At 37.9% G+C, this 21,598-nt stretch overlaps 1 protein-coding gene across 1 annotated transcript in view; it reads right to left on the bottom strand.

The window, feature by feature from the left end:
• Positions 1-1,860: 1,860 nt before the first annotated feature.
• The window catches only part of LOC133642760 (glutamate receptor ionotropic, NMDA 2B-like), a 346,360-nt gene continuing 326,622 nt past the window's right edge, over positions 1,861-21,598 (bottom strand). The window contains exons 14-15 of the mRNA XM_062037135.1: positions 13,836-14,074; positions 1,861-5,273 (exon numbers count right to left, since the gene is read on the bottom strand). Of these exons, the coding sequence (XP_061893119.1) occupies positions 3,048-5,273; positions 13,836-14,074 (2,465 nt within the window). The 3' untranslated portion in view covers positions 1,861-3,047. The remainder of the gene's footprint in view (positions 5,274-13,835; positions 14,075-21,598) is intronic.

Raw genomic sequence — 21,598 nt, 5'->3', positions numbered from 1 at the left:
AGCTCGAAGGCTGTTTTCTCAAATAGACATCCTCCTCTCGTCATGACTATCATTGTCACGGGGCCACAACTCCCCCACTTTGCCGTCCCAGCGATGCCATCTACGGCGGCGTATGCAAGACTACGGCGGGTCGAAAGGTAAAGAACTAAATAAATAAATACATCTTTAAAATACGACTTCAATGTGTCATTAATTAATCATCATTGGAATGGAATACATACATGTGTAAATGTATTTCATGTAAAAGTGCATTTTAATTATTCAATCATTTCAATATTTAATTAACCATTTATATTTTAATTAACTATTTCATGATGTAATTATTTCATGATTTGATTAATTATTGAATAAATTATTTCACAATTTCATTAACACATAATTTGCAGTTCAATAGCGCCAGGAAAAAGAAGTAAAATAAATAAATCATTAAATCTTAAAATAATGAATTAATTCATTACAGTCATGAAATGATTAAATAAAAAAATAAATAAGTCGTGAAATCATGAAATAATTCATTCCCATCATGAAATAACAAAATAAATCATGAAATAGTCACAATCATACAATAATTAAATCAGTAAATTGCAAAAGTCATTAAATCATGAAATAATTCATTAAAATCAGTAAAAAAAATATTTATTTAACTACTTAATTAATTAAATTCTTATACTTTAATTAACTATTTCATGATGTAATTATTTCATGATTTGATTAATTATTTAATAGATTATTTCACAATTTCATCAACCCTCTGCGTTACACATAATTTGCAGTTCAATAGAGCCAGGAAAAAGAAGTAAAATAAATAAATCATTAAATAAATCTTAAAATAATGAATTAATTCATTACAATCATGAAATAATTAAATTTTTTTTTAAAATAAGTCGTGAAATCAAGAAATAATTCATTCCTATCATGAAATAATGAAATAAATCATGAAATAGTCACAATCATACAATAATTAAATCAGTAAATTGCAAAAATCATTAAATCATGAAATAATTCATTAAAATCAGTAAAAAAAAAAAGACAAATAATGAAATAATAAATAACAATCATGAAATAATTTAATAAATCTTAAAATAATGAAATCATTAATTGCAATCGTGAAATAATTAAATCAATGAATAAATAAATAAGTCATGAAATCTTAAAATAATTGCAATGATGAAATAATGAAATAAATCAATAAATCATGAAACAATAAATTACAATTACCATTTACCATGAATTGATTAACGTGGATCCCGACTTAAACAAGTTGAAAAACTTATTCTGGTGTTACTATTTAGTGGTCAATTGTACGGAATATGTACTGTACTGTGCAATCTACTAATAAAAGATTCAATTCAATTCAATTAAAATTCAATTCAATTCGAATTCAATTCAATTCAATTCAAAGATCATGAAATAATAAATTACAATCATGCAATAATTGATTAAGTAAATTACATAAACCATTAATTAATTAATTAAAATAAGTAAATAATTTAAAAATTCAATAAAATCAGTAGACAATGAAAAAAAAAATCATTAAATCATTAATTACAACCATGAAAAAATTAAATAAATCATGACATATTGAAATAATAAGTTACAATCATGAAATAATTGAATCAGTAAATTACATAAAATAGTAAATCAGGAAATTATTATAGTCAGTAAAAAAATAAAAAAATAAATTAAAAGTCAGTAAATAATTAAATGAATCATTAAATCATGAAATAATTATATTGATCATTCCACCATGAAATAATCTATTAAAATTATGAACAAAATTAGATGAATCATTAAATCATGAAATAATTATTGACATTAATGAAATAATTAGATAAATAAATACATATTGAAATGTTGAAATCAATATTTAATTAAATGTACTGTTAGGTGAAATACATTGACACATTTATGTATTTAATCACAAAATTTAATGTCTGACACCTTAATTATTTTTTAATCATTTTTGTCCCATTTGAGCCTCCATAAAATACCAGCGAGAGTGCCTGGTGACGTCACGGGAGTAACCTGAATGGAAAAGACGTAGAAGGCCGCCGTGCTGTGAAGTGGCGCCACTCCCAGACCGTGTGGGACATCCTGAATAGAACTGCCGTACGGCGTCATAAAATCTATTTTTTTTTGTACGAAGTTATAAAACATCTCGTATCGAAACCGCTGCCGGTGCAGCATCTCAAGCCGCTTGAACATTTGATGTATTGATTTTTTTTGGCGCTCCAACGCGACGTGAACGGGAGGACACTCCCACCGGACCTTTAAGGCACGTCCTTTTCTCTCGGCGTCCCTGGCCCTTGCGACGAAGCGTTCAAGCGCAAACGCGCTCGATTCCGACCGTCGCAAAAAACATCGATTAAAAACCCCGAAAGGAAAACGTGTGAAGTCAAATATTCCACCGAGAGCAAGAACGGAAGAGTTCAGTCTTTCTGGCTCCGAGGTTGGACCGCCTTTAAGCTGCCGACGCCGGCAAGGAAGAAAAACAAAACCATACAAGTACGAAAAACCGATGGGATATCACACCTTGTAACACAGAGCAATAAAAAGCGAAGATATCTTACGGCGTGTTCTTCACAACGTTATTATTAATAGTGTTCTAGTCTTTATACCCTGTTTTTTTCCCCTAGAATCATTCATGATTGTATTTCTCACAGCAAATCTTTTGGCCTGCGGGAGGAGGGAGGAAAGGGAGGAGAGTTCAGGGCGGGAGAAAACTCAAGTCATCCCCTGGGTTGCCGCTCTCCAATCGTGCAGTCTTCCGTCCGATCCCAGCGGGATCGCACGTCCCGTACCGAACCCGGGTGAGCGATAACTGCGGAGTCAACGGGGGCGATGTCGGTAAAAGTAGATCACTTTGGCGTTTGGGGAGAGAGGGGTCACTTCCCCGTCTCGGCAAAGTGTCCTGATTTTGTATTTTTATAAAATAAAGATTTCTCTACGTGGGAAATGTGGATCCTCCGGGTGGTCACGACCCCCGGCTGCAGTGCGTGGACGGTGTCTTTAAAAACATCCCTGATCTCCGGACGCGCCCGAACCTCTCACACGTCGGACTCGATGCTGGACAGTTTCTCGTAGACGTGGCCGTTGCTTCCGTTGAAGGGCCGCGACGGGGCGACCCCCAGCATGGAGCCGTGGTGGCTCAGGCCGCCCAGGCTGAGCTCTTTCGGGAACCGGGGGGACACGTTGGACATGACCCCGGCGGTGGCGGACGCCGGCAGGTAAGACGTGGTGCTCGTCTGACTCCTGAAGTCACTTCGGCTGTTTTTGGCGACCTGCTGCTGCTTTTTCATGTAAAACTGTTTGGCTCCGTGCATCAGACACTGGTCGTCGTCAAACGTGGGTATAAAGGGGTTCTGGTTTACCCGGTCAGGGTAAAGAGATTTGGATAAAGAGATCGCCGCCCCGCCGCCACCTTCCATCAGAGACCTGTCCCTGTCCCTCACGTCTCGCTCTCCGACGGAGCGGCGATGGAGGCCGTCGCCTCCTCTGAACAGGCCTCCCATCCGGCCTTCGCCTCCATAAAACGAAGGGTCCCTTTCCCGGTCTCTCTCGGACCCCCCGTGACGCTCAAACATGTGCGCAAACGGGTTGGCGCCCTCCATGTAGCGCTCCTTCTCCTTCAGGCTGACGCTTCGGGGAGGCGGCAGCATTCCGCCCATACCCGGACCGCTCATCCCGCCGACGCCTCCCAGATTGCCCATCAAGCTCCCCATGCCGCCCGTCTCCTCCTTCTGGAGGTCGACAAACGCGTCGTAGGAATGCTGCCGCCGGAGCGGCTTGCCGAAGCCTCCCCCTTTCCTCCGCTGCTGCGCCTGAGATTGCGACTGGGGGACGGCGACCATGCCTCCCCCTCCCACGCCCCCAATCTGTTCCAAGAGGTGGTTGTTGTCCTCGCTGATGTCGTAGAGGTTCCCCGTCTTTTTGCAGCTCTCGCAGCGCAAACAGGACGCGGAGCTGGGACGGCTGCCTCCACCACCCCCCGAGGACCCGCAGCTTATGCCACCGTAGCCGCCGCCCCCGTGCATGGACATCTGCTTCACCCCCGCACCGGACCGACAGTTCCTGCACTCCCATTCTCCCCCGGCCAACCCAGATCCCCCGCCGCTCTTTGAGTCCGACTTCTTGGGTTTGCTCTTGAGAAAGTCTTCCACCGGAACCAGCGAGGTGCAGGTAGGTACTCCTCCGTCTCTACTCCCAGGGCCTTCAGTCAGATCCACATGTTCCCACTGGGGGACGCCCTCTTTTGGGCGGAACTGGTCCAAATAAAAGTCCCTCACGCTCTCCTTTTCTCTGAAGAGATAGTTTGCGTCGGTATTCCCTCCTCCTCGCTTACGTTCGGGGGGCAAAAGTGGTGGCGAGGCAGAGCGATGGTTGTGGTAGTGGTGGTGGCTGATGTGGTACGGTTTCCTCCGGTAGCCCAGCTCGATTTCATCCAGCTCCCGTCTGGACTTGGCAGAGGCCGGCCTCTTTTTCAGGCTATCGCGGTATTGTTTGCGTTTCTTGGCGTTACCTTCCAGGTTCCCGTAGGTTACCGTGTGCGTGGAAATGTCAGAGACGTCGGACCGTACGTTTCCGTCGTCGTCCCCTCTCCCGCCGCAGTACCCGTGACCGGGGATGTAGGTGGAACTCGAGGCACCGCCCTTGAAAGAGAACTTCCCGTACAAGTCCGGCAGGCCGCTTTTAAAGCCCTGGCCTGGAGGCGGAGTCTGTCCGGACAGCAGGTCGAACTTGCTCATGTTCCTGTGGGTCAGCGCCGAGCACGGCTGGGTGGTGAAGATCGGCGCCACCCCTCCCCCGAGGCTGTCACAGTCAAACATGCCGCCCTCCAGGGAACTGGCACTGCCCAAACTATGCGGCCTGTTGGCAGGCGGTCCACTGAGCCCAAGTGTGGAACCGTGATGGTGCAGGTAGCGGTCCTGGTACACGTTGCTGTCCTTCATGTGGACGTTGCCGAACGTCCTCTCCACCTCGCCGATGTAGTCGCTGAACATGTTGTCCTCCGGCAAATAAGGCGGCTTGCAGTCCGAGTGGCCCGCCAGGCTGCGCCGGTGCTCCGAGATGTCGTAAACGGACGACTCCCGGCGAATGAAGTCCAGAGCGCTGTGGGGCGAGCCGTTGACGCCGGACAGGGAGGCCATGTTCTTGGCGGTGCGTAGGAGGCGCAGGATGTTAGAGTGGGTGTTGTTCATGGTGGCCGACGGCGAGTTCAACGCCGAGCTGCTTTTCTCCTCGATCTGCACGCCGTGAATGCAGCTGTAGATGCCCTGTGGGGGGACACACAAAATCCAGATTTTAAAAGTTGTGTTTCCGTTTACAGTAATGCACCGTAAAATCAACAACGGTAGATTTTGTGGTACAAAAACAAATTTGACCATGTGGCCTTACCCCCCCCCCCCCTTTGTAAAAACAAAGACCATCGAATTTATGGTAAAAAAAAAAAAAGGCAGCTAAGTCCTCTGAATTTTACTGTAAAAATGACATTGGTGCCCTTTTGTCAATTTATAGTAATTCAATGTAAAAAAAACAACATTATACATTTTACAGTAAAAAAAAATTGCTTCTTAGTTGTGACAATTTTACTGTAAAAAATAAAAGTTGTACCATTTTTCCATTTACGGTAACACAAACAAGGAGATGAAATTTCACAGTAAAAAAAAACAATGGCAATTTACGTAAAAGCAATGACCGTGCAGTTTGTTGTGTAAAAAAAAAAAAAAAAATCATTAAAATAAATGTGGTATGGTTTTTTTCATTTACAGTGATGCACTGTAAAAAAAAAAAAAGATAGATTTTACGGCAAAAAACTGGCAGCTCAGTCCCTAGAGTTTTATTGTAAAAATTGCATTGGTGCCCTTTTGTCAATATATATATATATATATATATATATATATATATATATATATATATATATATATATATATATATATATATATATATATATATATATATATATATATATATATATATATATATATATATATATATATATATATATATAAACGAGATTCTTAGTTGTGAGAATTTTACTGTAAAAATAAAACTGGTAGAATTTTTTCCTTTACAGTAAAACACTGTAAAAATAATGATCATACTGTAAAAAAAAAAAAAAAAAAAAAAAAAGACCATAGATTTTATGGTAAAAAACTGGCAGCTAAGTCCTCTGAATTTTACTGTAAAAATTACATTGGTACCCTTTTGTCAATTTATAGTAATTCACTGTAAAAAATAACATTATCCATTTTACAGTAAAAAAAAAAAAAAGCTTCTTAGTTGTGACAATTTTACTGTAAAAATAAAAGTTGTACCATTTTTCCATTTACAGTAACACACTGTAAAAATAAAAGTGGTACCATTTTTTTATTTACAGTAACAAACAATGAGCTGAGATTTCACGGTAAAAAACTGTAAAAGCAATGACCATGCAGTTTGTTGTGAAAAAAAAGATCATTAAAATAAATGTGGTATCGTTTTTTCATTTACAGTGATTCACTGTAAAAAAAAAAATTACAATAGATTTTACGGTAAAAAACTGGCAGCTCAGTCCCCAGAATTTTATTGTAAAAATTGCATTGGTGCCCTTTTGTCAATATATATATATATATATATATATATATATATATATATATATATATATATATATATATATATATATATATATATATATATATATATATATATATATATACTAGCTTCTTAGTTGTGAGAATTTTACTGTAAAAATAAAACTGGTACAATTTTTTCATTTACAGTAACACACTGTAAAAATAATGATCATACTTTAAAAATAAAATAAAATTGCAATTTACATTAGTGCACTGTAAAAACGACGACTGTAGATTTTACTGTGAAAAACTGTGACCATGAAAATAACAAAATAAATTTTTTTCCATTTACAGTAATTCACTGTAAAAACGATGCCCATGGATTTTACGGTAAAAATTACTTTTGTCATTTTATAGTAATTCACTGTAAAAAAAACAAAACACTATACATTTTACAGTAAAAAAAAAGATAGCTGTTCAGTTGACAATGTTGCTGTAAAAATAAAAGTAGTACCATTTTTCCATTTACAGTAAGAGATTTTACGGTAAAAGACAAAACAAAGAGTTAGTGCACTGTAAAAGCAATGACCGTGCAGTTTGTTGTGAAAAATGTAATCATAAAAATAAAGGTGGTATTGTTTTTTAATTTGCAGTGATGCACTGTAAACAAAAAACAAAGACCATAGACTTTACGGTAAAAAAGTGGCAGCTCAGTCCCCAGAATTTTACTGTAAAAATTACATTGGTGCCCTTTTGTCAATTTATAGTAATTCACTGTAAAAAACAACATTATACATTTTACAGTAAAAAAAAATAGCTTCTTAGTTGTGACAATTTTACTGTAAAAAAAAAAAAGTTGTACCATTTTTCCATTTACAGTAACACACTGTAAAAATAAAAGTGGCAATGGCAATTTAAGTTAATGCACTGTAAAAGCAATGATCGTGCAGTTTGTTGTGAAAAAAAAAATACAATTCATTAAAATAAATGTGGTATCGTTTTCATTTACAGTGATGCACTGTAAAAAAAAATTACGATAGATTTTACGGTAAAAAACTGGCAGCTCAGTCCCCAGATTTTTATTGTAAAAATTGCATTGGTGCCGTTTTGTCAATATATATATATATATATATATATATATATATATATATATATATATATATATATATATATATATATATATATATATATATATATATATATATATATATATAAATAAATAAAACAATAAAAAAACTAGCTTCTTAGTTGTGAGAATTTTACTGTCAAAATAAAACTGGTACCATGTTTTCCTTTACAGTAACACACTGTAAAAATAATGATCATACTGTAAAAAAAAAAAAAAAGACCATAGATTTTATGGTAAAAAAGTGGCAGCTCAGCCCCCAGAATTTTACTGTAAAAATTACACTGGTGCCCTTTTGTCTATATATATATATATATATATATATATATATATATATATATATATATATATATATATATATATATATATATATATATATTAAAAAACAACTAGCTGCTTAGTTGTTACAATTTTACTGTAAAAATAAAAGTTGTACCATTTTTTCATTTACAGTAACACACTGTAAAAATAATGACCATACTGTAAAAAAAATTTAAAAATTGGTCCCTCCCACAAAATGCACCCCTGACCGCCGGCCCCTTTTACAGTCGCTGATTATTTGCGCAGCAACACCAGGGGCCTCTCGAGGGGCCCACAGCAAAATCTATTAGTGATTACAGGAAATCAACAAGTAAGTAGCCGCGTACAAGTGCATCTAAAGTGCATCTAAAGTGCCTACGGGCCGTGGACCACATGCAAATGAGGGGCCCCGCAACAGGAACAGGAACGCAGTAATTAAACCCCTGATGTGTTTATTGCTCCCGAGTCATTGGGGAGCTTTGAATCGATATTTTTCATTCATTTGCAGCGAGGTCCCAGGCGGGGTCCGCAGAAGTTGGTCGCCACGAGGAGCTTATTGAGCCGCTCCGAGAGAAGGAGCGCTAAGCAACCGTGACAGATGACTCCTTCTGACGCTCAAATGCTAATTGCTGCAATAACAATCACATTTATTGGAATCATGCTGCTAAATGAAAAAAGCAGAAGGAGAGAAAAAGGCTGAGGAGACGATGATATAGTCTTGGAACAGCTTGTCTACGTTCTCTTCTACATGCTAACAAACGTGTGCTCAGCATTAATGAACATAGGAAAGGATCTAAGTCCAAGACTAGATGTGACCAATTTAAGTCTAACACTAGATGTGACCAATCTAAGTCCAAAACTAAATGTGACCAATCTAAGTCCAAGACTAGATGTGACCAATCTAAGTCTAAGACGAGATGTGACCAATCTAAGTCCAAAACTAAATGTGACCAATCTAAGTCCAAGACTAGATGTGACCAGTCTAAGTCTAAGACTAGATGTGACCAATCTAAGTATAAGACTAGATCTGACTAATCTAAGTCTAAGACTAGATGTGACCAATCTAAGTCTAAGACTAGATGTGACCAATCTAAGTCCAAGACTAGATGTGACCAGTCTAAGTCTAAGACTAGATGTGACCAATCTAAGTATAAGACTAGATCTGACTAATCTAAGTCTAAGACTAGATGTGACCAATCTAAGTCTAAGACTAGATGTGACCAAACTAAGTATAAGACTAGATCTGACTAATCTAAGTCTAAGACTAGATGTGACCAATCTAAGTCCAAGACTAGATGTGACCAATCTAAGTCCAAGACTAAATGTGACCAATCTAAGTCCAAGACTAGATGTGACCAGTCTAAGTCTAAGACTAGATGTGACCAATCTAAGACTAAGACTAAATGTGACCAAACTAAGTCTAAGACTACATGTGACCATTCTAAGACTAAGACTAGATGTGAGCAACCTAAGTCTAGGACTAGATGTGACCAATCTAAGTCTAAGACTAGATGTGACTAACCTAAGGCTAGGACTAGATGTGACAAATCTAAGTCTAAGACTAGATGTGACCAATCTAAGTCCAAGACTAGATGTGACCAATCTAAGTCCAAGACTAAATGTGACCAATCTAAGTCCAAGACTAGATGTGACCAGTCTAAGTCTAAGACTAGATGTGACCAATCTAAGACTAAGACTAAATGTGACCAATCTAAGTCTAAGACTACATGTGACCATTCTAAGACTAAGACTAGATGTGAGCAACTTAAGTCTAGGACTAGATGTGACCAATCTAACTCTAAGACTAGATGTGACTAACCTAAGACTAGGACTAGATGTGACAAATCTAAGTCTAAGACTAGATGTGACCAATCTAAGTCCAAGACTAGATGTGACCAATCTAAGTCCAAGACTAAATGTGACCAATCTAAGTCCAAGACTAGATGTGACCAGTCTAAGTCTAAGACTAGATGTGACCAATCTAAGACTAAGACTACATGTGACCAATCTAAGTCTAAGACTACATGTGACCATTCTAAGACTAAGACTAGATGTGGGCAACCTAAGTCTAGGACTAGATGTGACCAAATCTAAGTCTAATACTAGATGTGACTAACCTAAGACTAGGACTAGATGTGACAAATCTAAGTCTAAGACTAGATGTGACCAATCTAAGTCTAGGACTAGATGTGACCAATCTAAGACTAAGACTAGATGTGAGCAATCAAAGTCTAAGACTAGATGTGACTAACCTAAGACTAGGACTAGATGTGACAAATCTAAGACTAAGACTAGATGTGACCAATCTAAGACTAAGACTAGATGTGACTAATCTAAGTCTAAGACTAGATGTGACCAATCTAAGACTAAGACTAGATGTGAGCAATCAAAGTCTAGGACTAGATGTGACCAATCTAAGACAAAGACTAGATGTGACTAATCTAAGTATAAGACTGGATGTGACCAATCTAAGACTAAGACTAGATGTGAGCAATCAAAGTCTAGGACTAGATGTGACCAATCTAAGTCTAAGACTAGATCTGACTAATCTAAGTATAAGACTAGATGTGACCAATCTAAGTCTAAGACTAGATGTGACCAATCTAAGACTAAGACTAGATGTGACCAATCTAAGTCCAAGACTAGATGTGACCAATCTAAGTCTAAGACTAGATGTGACCAGTCTAAGTCTAAGACTAGATGTGACCAGTCTAAGTCTAAGACTAGATGTGACCAATCTAAGTCTAAGACTAGATGTGACCAGTCTAAGTCTAAGACTAGATGTGACCAATCTAAGACTAAGACTAAATGTGACCAATCTAAGTCTAAGACTACATGTGACCATTCTAAGACTAAGACTAGATGTGAGCAACCTAAGTCTAGGACTAGATGTGACCAATCTAAGACTAAGACTAGATGTGACCAGTCTAAGTCTAAGACTAGATGTGATCAATCTAAGTCTAGGACTAGATGTGACCAATCTAAGACTAAGACTAGATGTGACCTGTCTAAGTCTAAGACTAGATGTGAGCAACCTAAGTCTAGGATTAGATGTGACCAATCTAAGACTAAGACTAGATGTGACCAATCTAAGTCTAAGACTAGAAGTGACCAATCTAAGTCTAAGACTAGATGTGACCAATCTAAGTCTAGGACTAGATGTGAGCAACCTAAGTCTAAGACTAGAAGTGACTAACTTAAGTCTAGGACTAGATGTGAGCAACCTAAGTCTAAGACTAGAAGTGACTAACCTAAGTCTAAGACTAGAAGTGACTAACCTAAGTCTAAGACTAGAAGTGACTAACTTAAGTCTAGGACTAGATGTGAGCAAAGCAGCCTGGTACCAAGAAGTGTTTCTAACATTCCCAGGCAGTCCTGAGGTTGACTAAGAGCCACATGAGATAGTTTTTGTTGCAGCCACTTAGTCTGAGCAGGACTGGCCCCGGGGCCACAAGCAGCAAATCAAAGAGACGGGGTGAGGGTCAGAGTGTGGCCCCGTGCTGTAAATTAGTCGTGTGGTTTTTAGCCCGCAGTGTTTCACCTCCACAGTTACACCACAGCCACGTCCAAACAATCACCACACCCATGAAATACCTCATATTCCCTCTTTGAGTTACAAGGTTTGTTTTTGGACATATAAGGATTTTAACTCAACATTAAGCGGGAGAAAATGGATGGATGGATTTTTGTAAACATTTACCTCCTGGCGACTGAAACAGGAAGACATGAACATCATGTCTCTGCATGACGGCCCACTTCTGCCAGACTTTTCACAAACTTCAGAAGGACTTGTCATGATTTTACACTTTTATGACTAATACATGCTCAAATGTTGGATACTGGTGTTAAACAATGCTCAGGCGTCAAATCATGGGGCGTCAAATCATAAGGCGTCAAATCATGGGGCGTCAAATCATAAGGCGTCAAATCATAAGGCGTCAAATCATAAGGTTCATGCATTTGCAAATCATAAAGTGTCAAATCATAAGGCGTCAAATCATAAGGCCTCAAATCATGGGGCGTCAAATCATGGGGCGTCAAATCATGGGGCGTTAAATCATAAGGCGTCAAATCATAAGGTTCATGCATTTGCAAATCATAAAGTGTCAAATCATAAGGCGTCAAATCATAAGGCATCAAATCATGGGGCGTCAAATCATAAGGCGTCAAATCATGGGGCGTCAAATCATAAGGCGTCAAATCATAAGGTTCATACATTTGCAAATCATAAAGTGTCAAATTATAAGGCGTCAAATCATAAGGCGTCAAATCATGGGGCGTCAAATCATAAGGCGTCAAATCATAAGGTTCATGCATTTGCAAATCATAAAGTGTCAAATTATAAGGCGTCAAATCATGGGGCGTCAAATCATAAGGCGTCAAATCATAAGGTTCATGCATTTTCAAATCATAAAGTGTCAAATCATAAGGCGTCAAATTATACAGGGTAAAATCATAAGGTTCATGCATTTGCAAATCATAAAGTGTCAAATCATAAGGCGTCAAATCATAAGGCGTCAAATCATGGGGCGTCAAATCATAAGGTGCCAAATCATAAGGTTCGTGCATTTGCAAATCATAAAGTGTCAAATCATAAGGCGTCAAATTATACAGGGTAAAATCATAAGGTTCATGCATTTGCAAATCATAAAGTGTCAAATCATAAGGCGTCAAATCATAAGGCGTCAAATCATGGGGCGTCAAATCATAAGGCGTCAAATCATGGGGCGTCAAATCATAAGGCATCAAATCATCGGGTGTCAAATCATAAGGTTCATGCATTTGCAAATCATAAAGTGTCAAATCATAAGGCGTCAAATCATGGGGCGTCAAATCATAAGGCGTCAAATCATGGGGCGTCAAATCATAAGGCATCAAATCATCGGGTGTCAAATCATAAGGTTCATGCATTTGCAAATCATAAAGTGTCAAATCATAAGGCGTCAAATCATAAGGCGTCAAATTATAAGGCGTCAAATCATGGGGCGTCAAATCATAAGGCGTCAAATCATAAGGTTCATGCATTTGCAAATCATAAAGTGTCAAATCATAAGGCGTCAAATCATGGGGCGTCAAATCATAAGGTTCATGCATTTGCAAATCATAAAGTGTCAAATCATAAGGCGTCAAATCATGGGGCGTCAAATCATAAGGTTCATGCATTTGCAAATCATAAGGCGTCAAACTATAATGCGTCAAATCCTACGGAGTAAAATCATAAGGTTCATGCATTTGCAAATCATAAAGTGTCAAATCATAAGGCGTCAAATTATAAGGCGTCAAATCATACGGGGTAAAATCATAAGGTTCATGCATTTGCAAATCACAAGGTGTCAAATCATGGGGCGTCAAATCAGGTGTCGGTTTCTCAGATCTGGACAGCCACAGGAAGGACCTTATCAGGACCCGAAAATCTACGAGCAGAGAGGGGGCAAACCTGACACCGCTCCAAGCACCTTTAGTTTGAACTGTTTATGACCCAGTGCAGCTGCTGCATAACGAGACCCCCCCCCCCCCCCGCCCCCTTAGAAGCAGCTGCAGCTATGTAATCGGGGAATGCCCAAATAAATGGGGAGGCGTGGAACTTTTCCCTCAGAGCGTGGGGCGACACCGTACGAGGGTGCAGTTTCCACGCACTCTCCTCATGAGCTAAATTGAATCCTGTCTCTGTTCGATTCCTTGCTTCTTGTCTTGTTTAATAGACAAGAAAATGAAAGTGAAAGCTGCGTTTTGTGCACAAAGGACTGAATGAACCGTGTCTGGTTTCCCACAAGTACTCCATCCATCCTTCCTCTACCGCTTGGCCCTCTCGGGGCCGAAGGCAGGGAACACAACACAAATCTGGCCCGGGGTCTTACCCTGCTGATGGAGAAGACGAAGCCGGGTTGTCCCGAGCAGACGCCCATGAAGCAGAAGCGCAGCTGCCAGTAGAACCAGTGCTCGCAGATGAAGGTGATGAGCGACAGCGCCATGGCGGCCCCCAGCATGTAGAAGACCCCCGCCATGTTGTCCACGTCCAGCTGGCTGGACATCACCTCGTTCTTCTCGTGGTGGCAGATCCCCGTCAGCCACAGGGACTCCAGCTCCTCCATCTCGCCTGCGGGCGGGACAAGGAGCGAAGAAGACAAAGATCAAACGGCCATTTTCCGGGGGCCAGACTGATGACAAGTGGCGTGTTGCGTAAGAAAAGTGGCGAGCAGGCGGGATGTGATGCAACCGTGTGATGCGTGTCGGAGGACATCGGGGACGGGAAGAATGATGCAACACCGGGAGAGAACTGTTTTGTTGTCTCGCTACAAAGTGCCACTAATCATTCCGTCTTACACCGCGTGGACTTTTTACACCAAAATACTTTTTGAGATTAAAGCGCATGTTTGTTGAATGTGCTGAAAATATTTGGACATGAAAACAAAACAACAACAACGATGGTGAATAAAATAAAGGACAGTTTCACAATCTGACATGTACATATACAGTACATCAGGGGTCACCAACGCGGTGCCCGCGGGCACCAGGTCGCCCGTAAGGACCAGATGAGTAGTGTTGCGTCGACCAGCATTCCTCCAATGGGGAATTCAAATTGCTAGTCTCTCCCAGATTCTTTTTATGGCAATATGCTGATGTTTATATTCAATCTCCAGGCAATAGTTGGTATTTTGTAGTTTATTCTCAAAGCTTAGAGGACAAACCTGAGACCAACCCAGCACCCAAGCGTTCCCTAGCCCGGTCCAGATCGGTCTACCAAAACCCCGGAACTCCTGTCTACTTCCTCCTTCTCCTGTCCCCCCCACCTGCTGTTTCCCCAGTCTAGCTGTGCTCCTTATCTTAGGAATGTAATGGCAGTCTCAACAAAGACAGCGCTCTGACTCTAACCAAGGACACTCGAATCCAAGCACTTTGTACCACACGAGACATTAGCTGATGTAAATATGACTATAGGAGTTTTTAGAAAGAAGTAACACTTAAATATGGATATGCTTCCAACAGTAGCCTGCTGGCCTGTTCTAAAAATAGCTCAAATAGCAGCACTTACCAGTGAGCTGCCTCTATTTTTTAAATTGTATTTATTTACTAGCAAGCTGGTCTCGCTTTGCCCGACATTTTTAATTCTAAGAGAGACAAAACTCAAATAGAATTTGAAAATCCAAGAAAATATTTTAAAGACTTGGTCTTCACTTGTTTAAATAAATTCATTATTTTTTTTTACTTTGCTTCTTATAACTTTCAGAAAGACCATTTTAGAGAAAAAATACAACGCTAAAAATGATTTTAGGATTTTTAAACACATATACCTTTTTACCTTTTAAATTCCTTCCTCTTCTTTCCTGACAATTTAAATCAATGTTTAAGTAATTTATTTTTTTTTTATTGTAAAGAATAATAAATAAATTTTAATTTAATTCTTCATTTTAGCTTCTGTTTTTTCGACAAAGAATATTTGTGAAATATTTCTTCAAACTTATTATGATTAAAATTCAAAAAAATTATTCTGGCAAATCTACAAAATCTGTAGAATCAAGTTTAAATCTTATTTCAAAGTCTTTTGAATTTCTTTTAAAATGTTTGTTCTGGAAAATCTAGACGAAATAATGATTTGTCTTTGTTAGAAACATAGCTTGGTCCAATTTGTTATATATTCTAACAAAGTGTAGATTGGATTTTAACCTATTTAAAACATGTCATCAAAATTCTAAAATTAATCTTAATCAGGAAAAATTACTAATGATGTTCCATAAATTCTTTTTTTAATTTTTTGAAAAAGATTCGAATTAGCTAGTTTTTCTCTTCTTTTGAATTTTAAAGAGTCGAAATTGAAGATAAACTATGTTTCAAAATTTAATTGTCATTTTTTTGGTGTTTTCTCCTCTTTTAAACCGTTCAATTAAGTGTAAATATCATTAATTATTAATAATAACATAGAGTTAAAGGTAAATTGAGCAAATTGGCTATTTCTGGCAATTTATTTAAGTGTGTATCAAACTGGTAGCCCTGCGCATAAATCAGTACCCAAGAAGTAGCTCTTGGTTTCAAAAAGGTTGGTGACCCCTGCAGTACATGAACATATATACAGTCATGCATAGTTCGAGCCCATTATCGAATCCTCGTATCGAACCGATTCCTTATCGATTCTCTTATCGAATCCAGATAGGTTGTTGTATATGGGAAAAAACACAATATTTGGTTTAACAAAAGCTCACTTACATTTTATAAGAAAAAAAAAATATATATATTGACTATTACCCCCCTAAAAATAAAAAATAAAAAAAAATATTGACTGTTGTTACCCAAAGTATATTAAGTGTGATTTTACAGAAAAACAAATATATACAGTAACACAAAAACAACCTGTGATCACTATAGGTCAGGGGTCGGCAACCCAAAATGTTGAAAGAGCCATATTGGACCAAAAATACAAAAAACAAATCTGTCTGGAGCCGCAAAAAATTAAAAGCCCTATTACATACAGATAGTGTGTCATGAGATATAAATTAAATTGACTTAAAGGAAACTAAATGACCTCAAATATACCTACAAACGAGGCATAATGATGCAATATGTACATATAGCTAGCCTAAATAGCATGTTAGCATCGATTAGCTTGCAGTCATGCAGTGACCAAATATGCCTGATTAGCACTCCACACAAGTCAATAACATCAACAAAACTCACCTTTGTGCATTCACGCACAACGTTAAAAGTTTGGTGTACAAAATGAGACGGAAAAAGAAGCGGCATAAAACACGTCCTAGAAAGTCGGAGAAAGTTATAGGTGAGGGCCGACATCCGGGCAACTGAGCTACATACGGGTTCTTCGAGCCATAGCAACCAGACTGGCGTTGAAAACAAACCGTTGCCATTACTCTTTAACCTGTCGACCTACGCTGGTAAAACCCGTCATTCTGCCTCGAAAATGCCGAAAAACGGTGTTGTTTTTGGTTGTGCTAACCACAACCGGAAACAGGGGAAACAAAGGTTGTATTTTGTTCTGCCAAAGCGTGATAAAAGCCCACAGAGACGAGACAAATGGCTCGCAGCTTTACACCGGGAAAACGAGGACGGTTCTCACTGGAGTCCCCCAAAGTCCCGGGTCGTGTGTTCGGATCACTTCGTTTCTGGTAAATATAAGGAACAAAAATCCACCTTCTTAACCACAACTTGGCTATACCGTCCGTGCTAATGTTGTACTTGTTGAATTTGTACCTTATAACGTTCGACAGCTGAAGTTGTTGTTGTACAAAAATAACATGCGGTATATACTATATAGTCTAGAGCAGGGGTCACCAACGTGGTGCCCGCGGGCACCAGGTAGCCCGTAAGGACCAGATGAGTAGCCCGCTGGCCTGTTCTAAAAATAGCTCAAATAGCAGCACTTACCAGTGAGCTGCCTCTATTTTTAAATTTTATTTATTTACTAGCAAGCTGGTCTCGCTTTGCCCGACATTTTTAATTCTAAGAGAGACAAAACTCAAATAGAATTTGAAAATCCAAGAAAATATTTTAAAGACTTGGTCTTCACTTGTTTAAATAAATTCATTAATTTTTTTACTTTGCTTCTTATAACTTTCAGAAAGACAATTTTAGAGAAAAAATACAACCTTAAAAATGATTTTAGGATTTTTAAACACATATACTTTTTTACCTTTTAAATTCCTTCCTCTTCTTTCCTGACAATTTAAATCAACGTTCAAGTGAATTTATTTTTTTTATTGTAAAGAATAATAAATACATTTTTATTTAATTCTTCATTTTAGCTTCTGTTTTTTCGACGAAGAATATTTTTGTGAAATATTTCTTCAAACTTATTATGATTAAAATTCAAAAAAATTATTCTGGCAAATCTAGAAAATCTGTAGAATCAAATTTAAATCTTATTTCAAAGTATTTTGAATTTCTTTTAAAAAATTTGTTCTGGAAAATCTAGAAGAATTAATGATTTGTCTTTGTTAGAAATATAGCTTGGTCCAATTTGTTATATATTCTAACAAAGTATAGATTGGATTTTAACCTATTTAAAACATGTCATCAAAATTCTAAAATTAATCTTAATCAGGAAAAATTACTAATGATGTTCCATAAAAAGATTCAAATGAGCTAGTTTTTCTCTTCTTTTTTTCGGTTGAATTTTTAATTTTAAAGAGTCGAAATTGAAGATAAACTATGTTTCAAAATGTAATTGTCATTTTTTTCGTGTTTTCTCCTCTTTTAAACCGTTAAATTAAGTGTAAATATAATTAATTATTAATAATAACAGAGTTAAAGGTAAATTGAGCAAATTGGCTATTTCTGGAAATTTATTTAAGTGTGTACCAAACTGGTAGCCCTTCGCATTAATCAGTACCCAAAAAGTAGCTCTTGGTTTCAAAAAGGTTGGTGACCCCTGGTCTAGAGCCTAGCTAGCTATTTTCGAAAACCGGCTTCGTTTAAATTTGCACTTAACAGTTGGGTTTATAAAAACCAATAAACCCTATAATTTTCATGTTGCCATTTAATCAACTTTTCAAGACAGTCGCAAAATGCTGTCTGCTAGACTTTTCAATACAAAGACATATATTTTGTACATTATTCGCCTTCATAAGGCTACAACTTACAAGGACCAGGCTACTAGGGGTCAGTCTGCTTTCTTTTGGGGTTTTTTGCCGGACATTCCAGTATTATTTACCCGTAATCTTGGTATTACTTTCCTTATTAGGTTATTTTGCCACCTCCCCCTTCTCTGTTTGAACTCTCCTTTGTTGTACTTAAACAATACATGTAGCCCTCAAATCTCTCAATATTTTATACACTAACACTTGATCTTGTTGTTGATAACTTCCGCGTCTCTTTCTTAGTAGCGCGCAGGCTAAGCTAACTAGCAAGCTAAGCTAAGCCTGAGAAGCTTTAAAGTTCACTGAGACGAGTCTGACGCAAATAATACATTTTCGTTTTTTCACACGATATGCAAATAAGTAACAATGCGTAAATGAAGGATTTAACGCCGACTTCCAAGCCACAACGCTCGTTAAATACTTTTTCTGTCAATGCTGCGTTCGCTGTGAGCTGGTTTGTTTTCAACGAATTCCCGGTTGCTAGGGGATTGGTAGGCGGAAGTGACGTAGGTCCGCCCTCACCTATACATGTAAACAAACTACGGTGAGTTCAAGGACCGCCAAAATGAGTAGGACAAAACGGCGCTCGCCAAATACTCTCATCAGTGAAGCATGTTTAATATAAACAGTGTGCTTTATAACAATTAGGGAGGTATGTGTCATGTTTGTCCTCCTACAAAAACCATATTAAAAAAAAAAAAAATTTTTTTTCCCCCTCTTCTTTTTACATTTTTCATATTTTTTGAAAAAGCTCCAGAGAGCCACTAGGGCGGCGCTAAAGAGCCGCATGCGGCTCTAGAGCCGCGGGTTGCCGACCCCTGCTATAGGTGTATAAATCATACTTGCCAACTTTGAGACCTCCGATTTCGGGAGGTGGGGGGCGTGGTCGGGGGTGGGGCGGGGGCGTGGTTAGGAGGGGAGGAGTATATTTACAGCTAGAATTCACCAAGTCAAGTATTTCATATATATATATATATATATATATATATATATATATATATGTATATATATATATATATATATATATATATATATATATATATACATATATATATATATATATATATATATATATATATATATATATATATATATATATATATACACATATATATATATATATATACATATATATATATATATATATATACATATATATATATATATATATATATATATATATATATATATATATATATATATATATATATATATATATATATATATATATATATATCCTGAAAATATGCAAACCAAACTGTGTTTAGATAATTGATACTTCAAACTAAAATGCTAAAGTAGTTGATAAACAACCAATTATTTTAATAATTAAATATGGTCATTTTAAATGAATTATTATGATCATTTAAAATGAATTATTTCAAATATGTTTATTTTAATGTATAATTCCATGGCTGGATGTAATAAGGAGTCAGAAAACATACAAATAAAAATACAATTAATTTTGATGTTTTTAGCAAAACATAGTAACATTTTTTTAATTTTTTAAAATTTTTTATTAATAAATATATTTGTTTTTAGGTAAGATAAACTTAGTTCTTGTCACCCTGTTGTCCTCCCGTCTCTTCCCCGAGGATGGCTCCATGAGCTGGGCAAACACCTGGAGATGCCCTACGTCAACAACACGGTCGGCGGCCCGTCGGTGCGCAGCTCGTACATCGCCGCCCTCAGCAGCCTGACCAGCGTCGGTTTTGGCAACGTGTGCGCCAACACGGACGCCGAGAAGATCTTCTCCATCTGCACCACGCTCATCGGCGGTATGCCGGACGCCTCGTACGGAATAACGTGATGGGGCAGGCACGCTGTTTATATCGTGGGAAAGCGGATGTGAAAAAAGGCTGTCCTCACTCAGGTCCGCATGGAGCTGGAGGGGGCGTGGCCTCCAGCTCCAGCTGAAAATCGGGAGATTTTCGGGAGAATATTTGTCCCGGGAGGTTTTCGAGAGAGGCGCTGAATTTCGGGAGTCTCCCGGAAAATTCGGGAGGGTTGGCAAGTATGATAAATAATAATATAGTGTTAAATAAAATCAGTCCCTTGGGCACAAAACTGAAAATAACACAGCTCTCCAAAAAGTGCACTTCTGCTGCTATTGGAACATACTAACTACACACACAGGCAGACAGCTAACAAACAGCCCAAGACGTCTAATAAAGTTCCAAAGCAGATTAATCCATTTAGGTTCTTTATTGTTGTTGATCTTGCTTTGTCTTTTCCTATCTTTACTTTTGTCTTGCACTGGACTGTTATTTATTTTTTTAAAATCTGAAATACACACAATGACAAATGTATAAGCTATGTGAGTCAATTAACATACTGAAATGTAATACACAATATGTAAATATTAGTTTCACACAAATATACAGTACTATCCTCAAACAAATACTTCTGAGTGTTGAAACTATTTCGATGGTGGCAGCCATTTTAAGTCCTCAAAACATCCATTGAAACAGTGCACAAAAATAGTTTTTCAATAAACATCTTACTATCAAACTTAACCACTTTCCACCTTAATATTGAGTTACACAAACAAGTTAAACAGTTTACTTACAGACTTATCTCTTCCAAGGCTTGTAGGAGCTAACACAACTTGTCTACTTCTCAATTGTCTCAACCCAGAAGTGCCCAAACTAATGACGCGTAGTATTTTCATATCGCCACAAGGTGTCAGTAAGAGTCTACAATCAAATGGGCATAACATTGCCGTCCCACAGGGCATTTCCTGTACGTGGGAAGGGATTCGAATAAAGAACCAACTCTTTTTCTTTACTATAGTGGCCTCGATAACGGGAACCGGTTCTCAAAAAGGGATTCGAGTCCATGGAATCGGTTCTTTTGTTATCGAACAACCGATTTCGAACATCATCCCTAGTCATGCATATAATCGCCTTTCATTGTTTTTACTATAACAATCTACAAGGTTAATACAGTTCGCTTCTTCTAATGTAGTGTCAGTAGGTGTACCTAATGTAGTGTCAGGTAGTGTATTAGGTCACTACCCGATGCTACATTAGGTA

The sequence above is a fragment of the Entelurus aequoreus genome, linkage group LG25 (genome assembly GCF_033978785.1).
Source record: "Entelurus aequoreus isolate RoL-2023_Sb linkage group LG25, RoL_Eaeq_v1.1, whole genome shotgun sequence".
Lineage (NCBI taxonomy): Eukaryota > Metazoa > Chordata > Actinopteri > Syngnathiformes > Syngnathidae > Entelurus > Entelurus aequoreus.
Note: the sequence above shows the minus strand (reverse complement) of the source record. Positions and strands in the feature narration are given on the sequence as shown.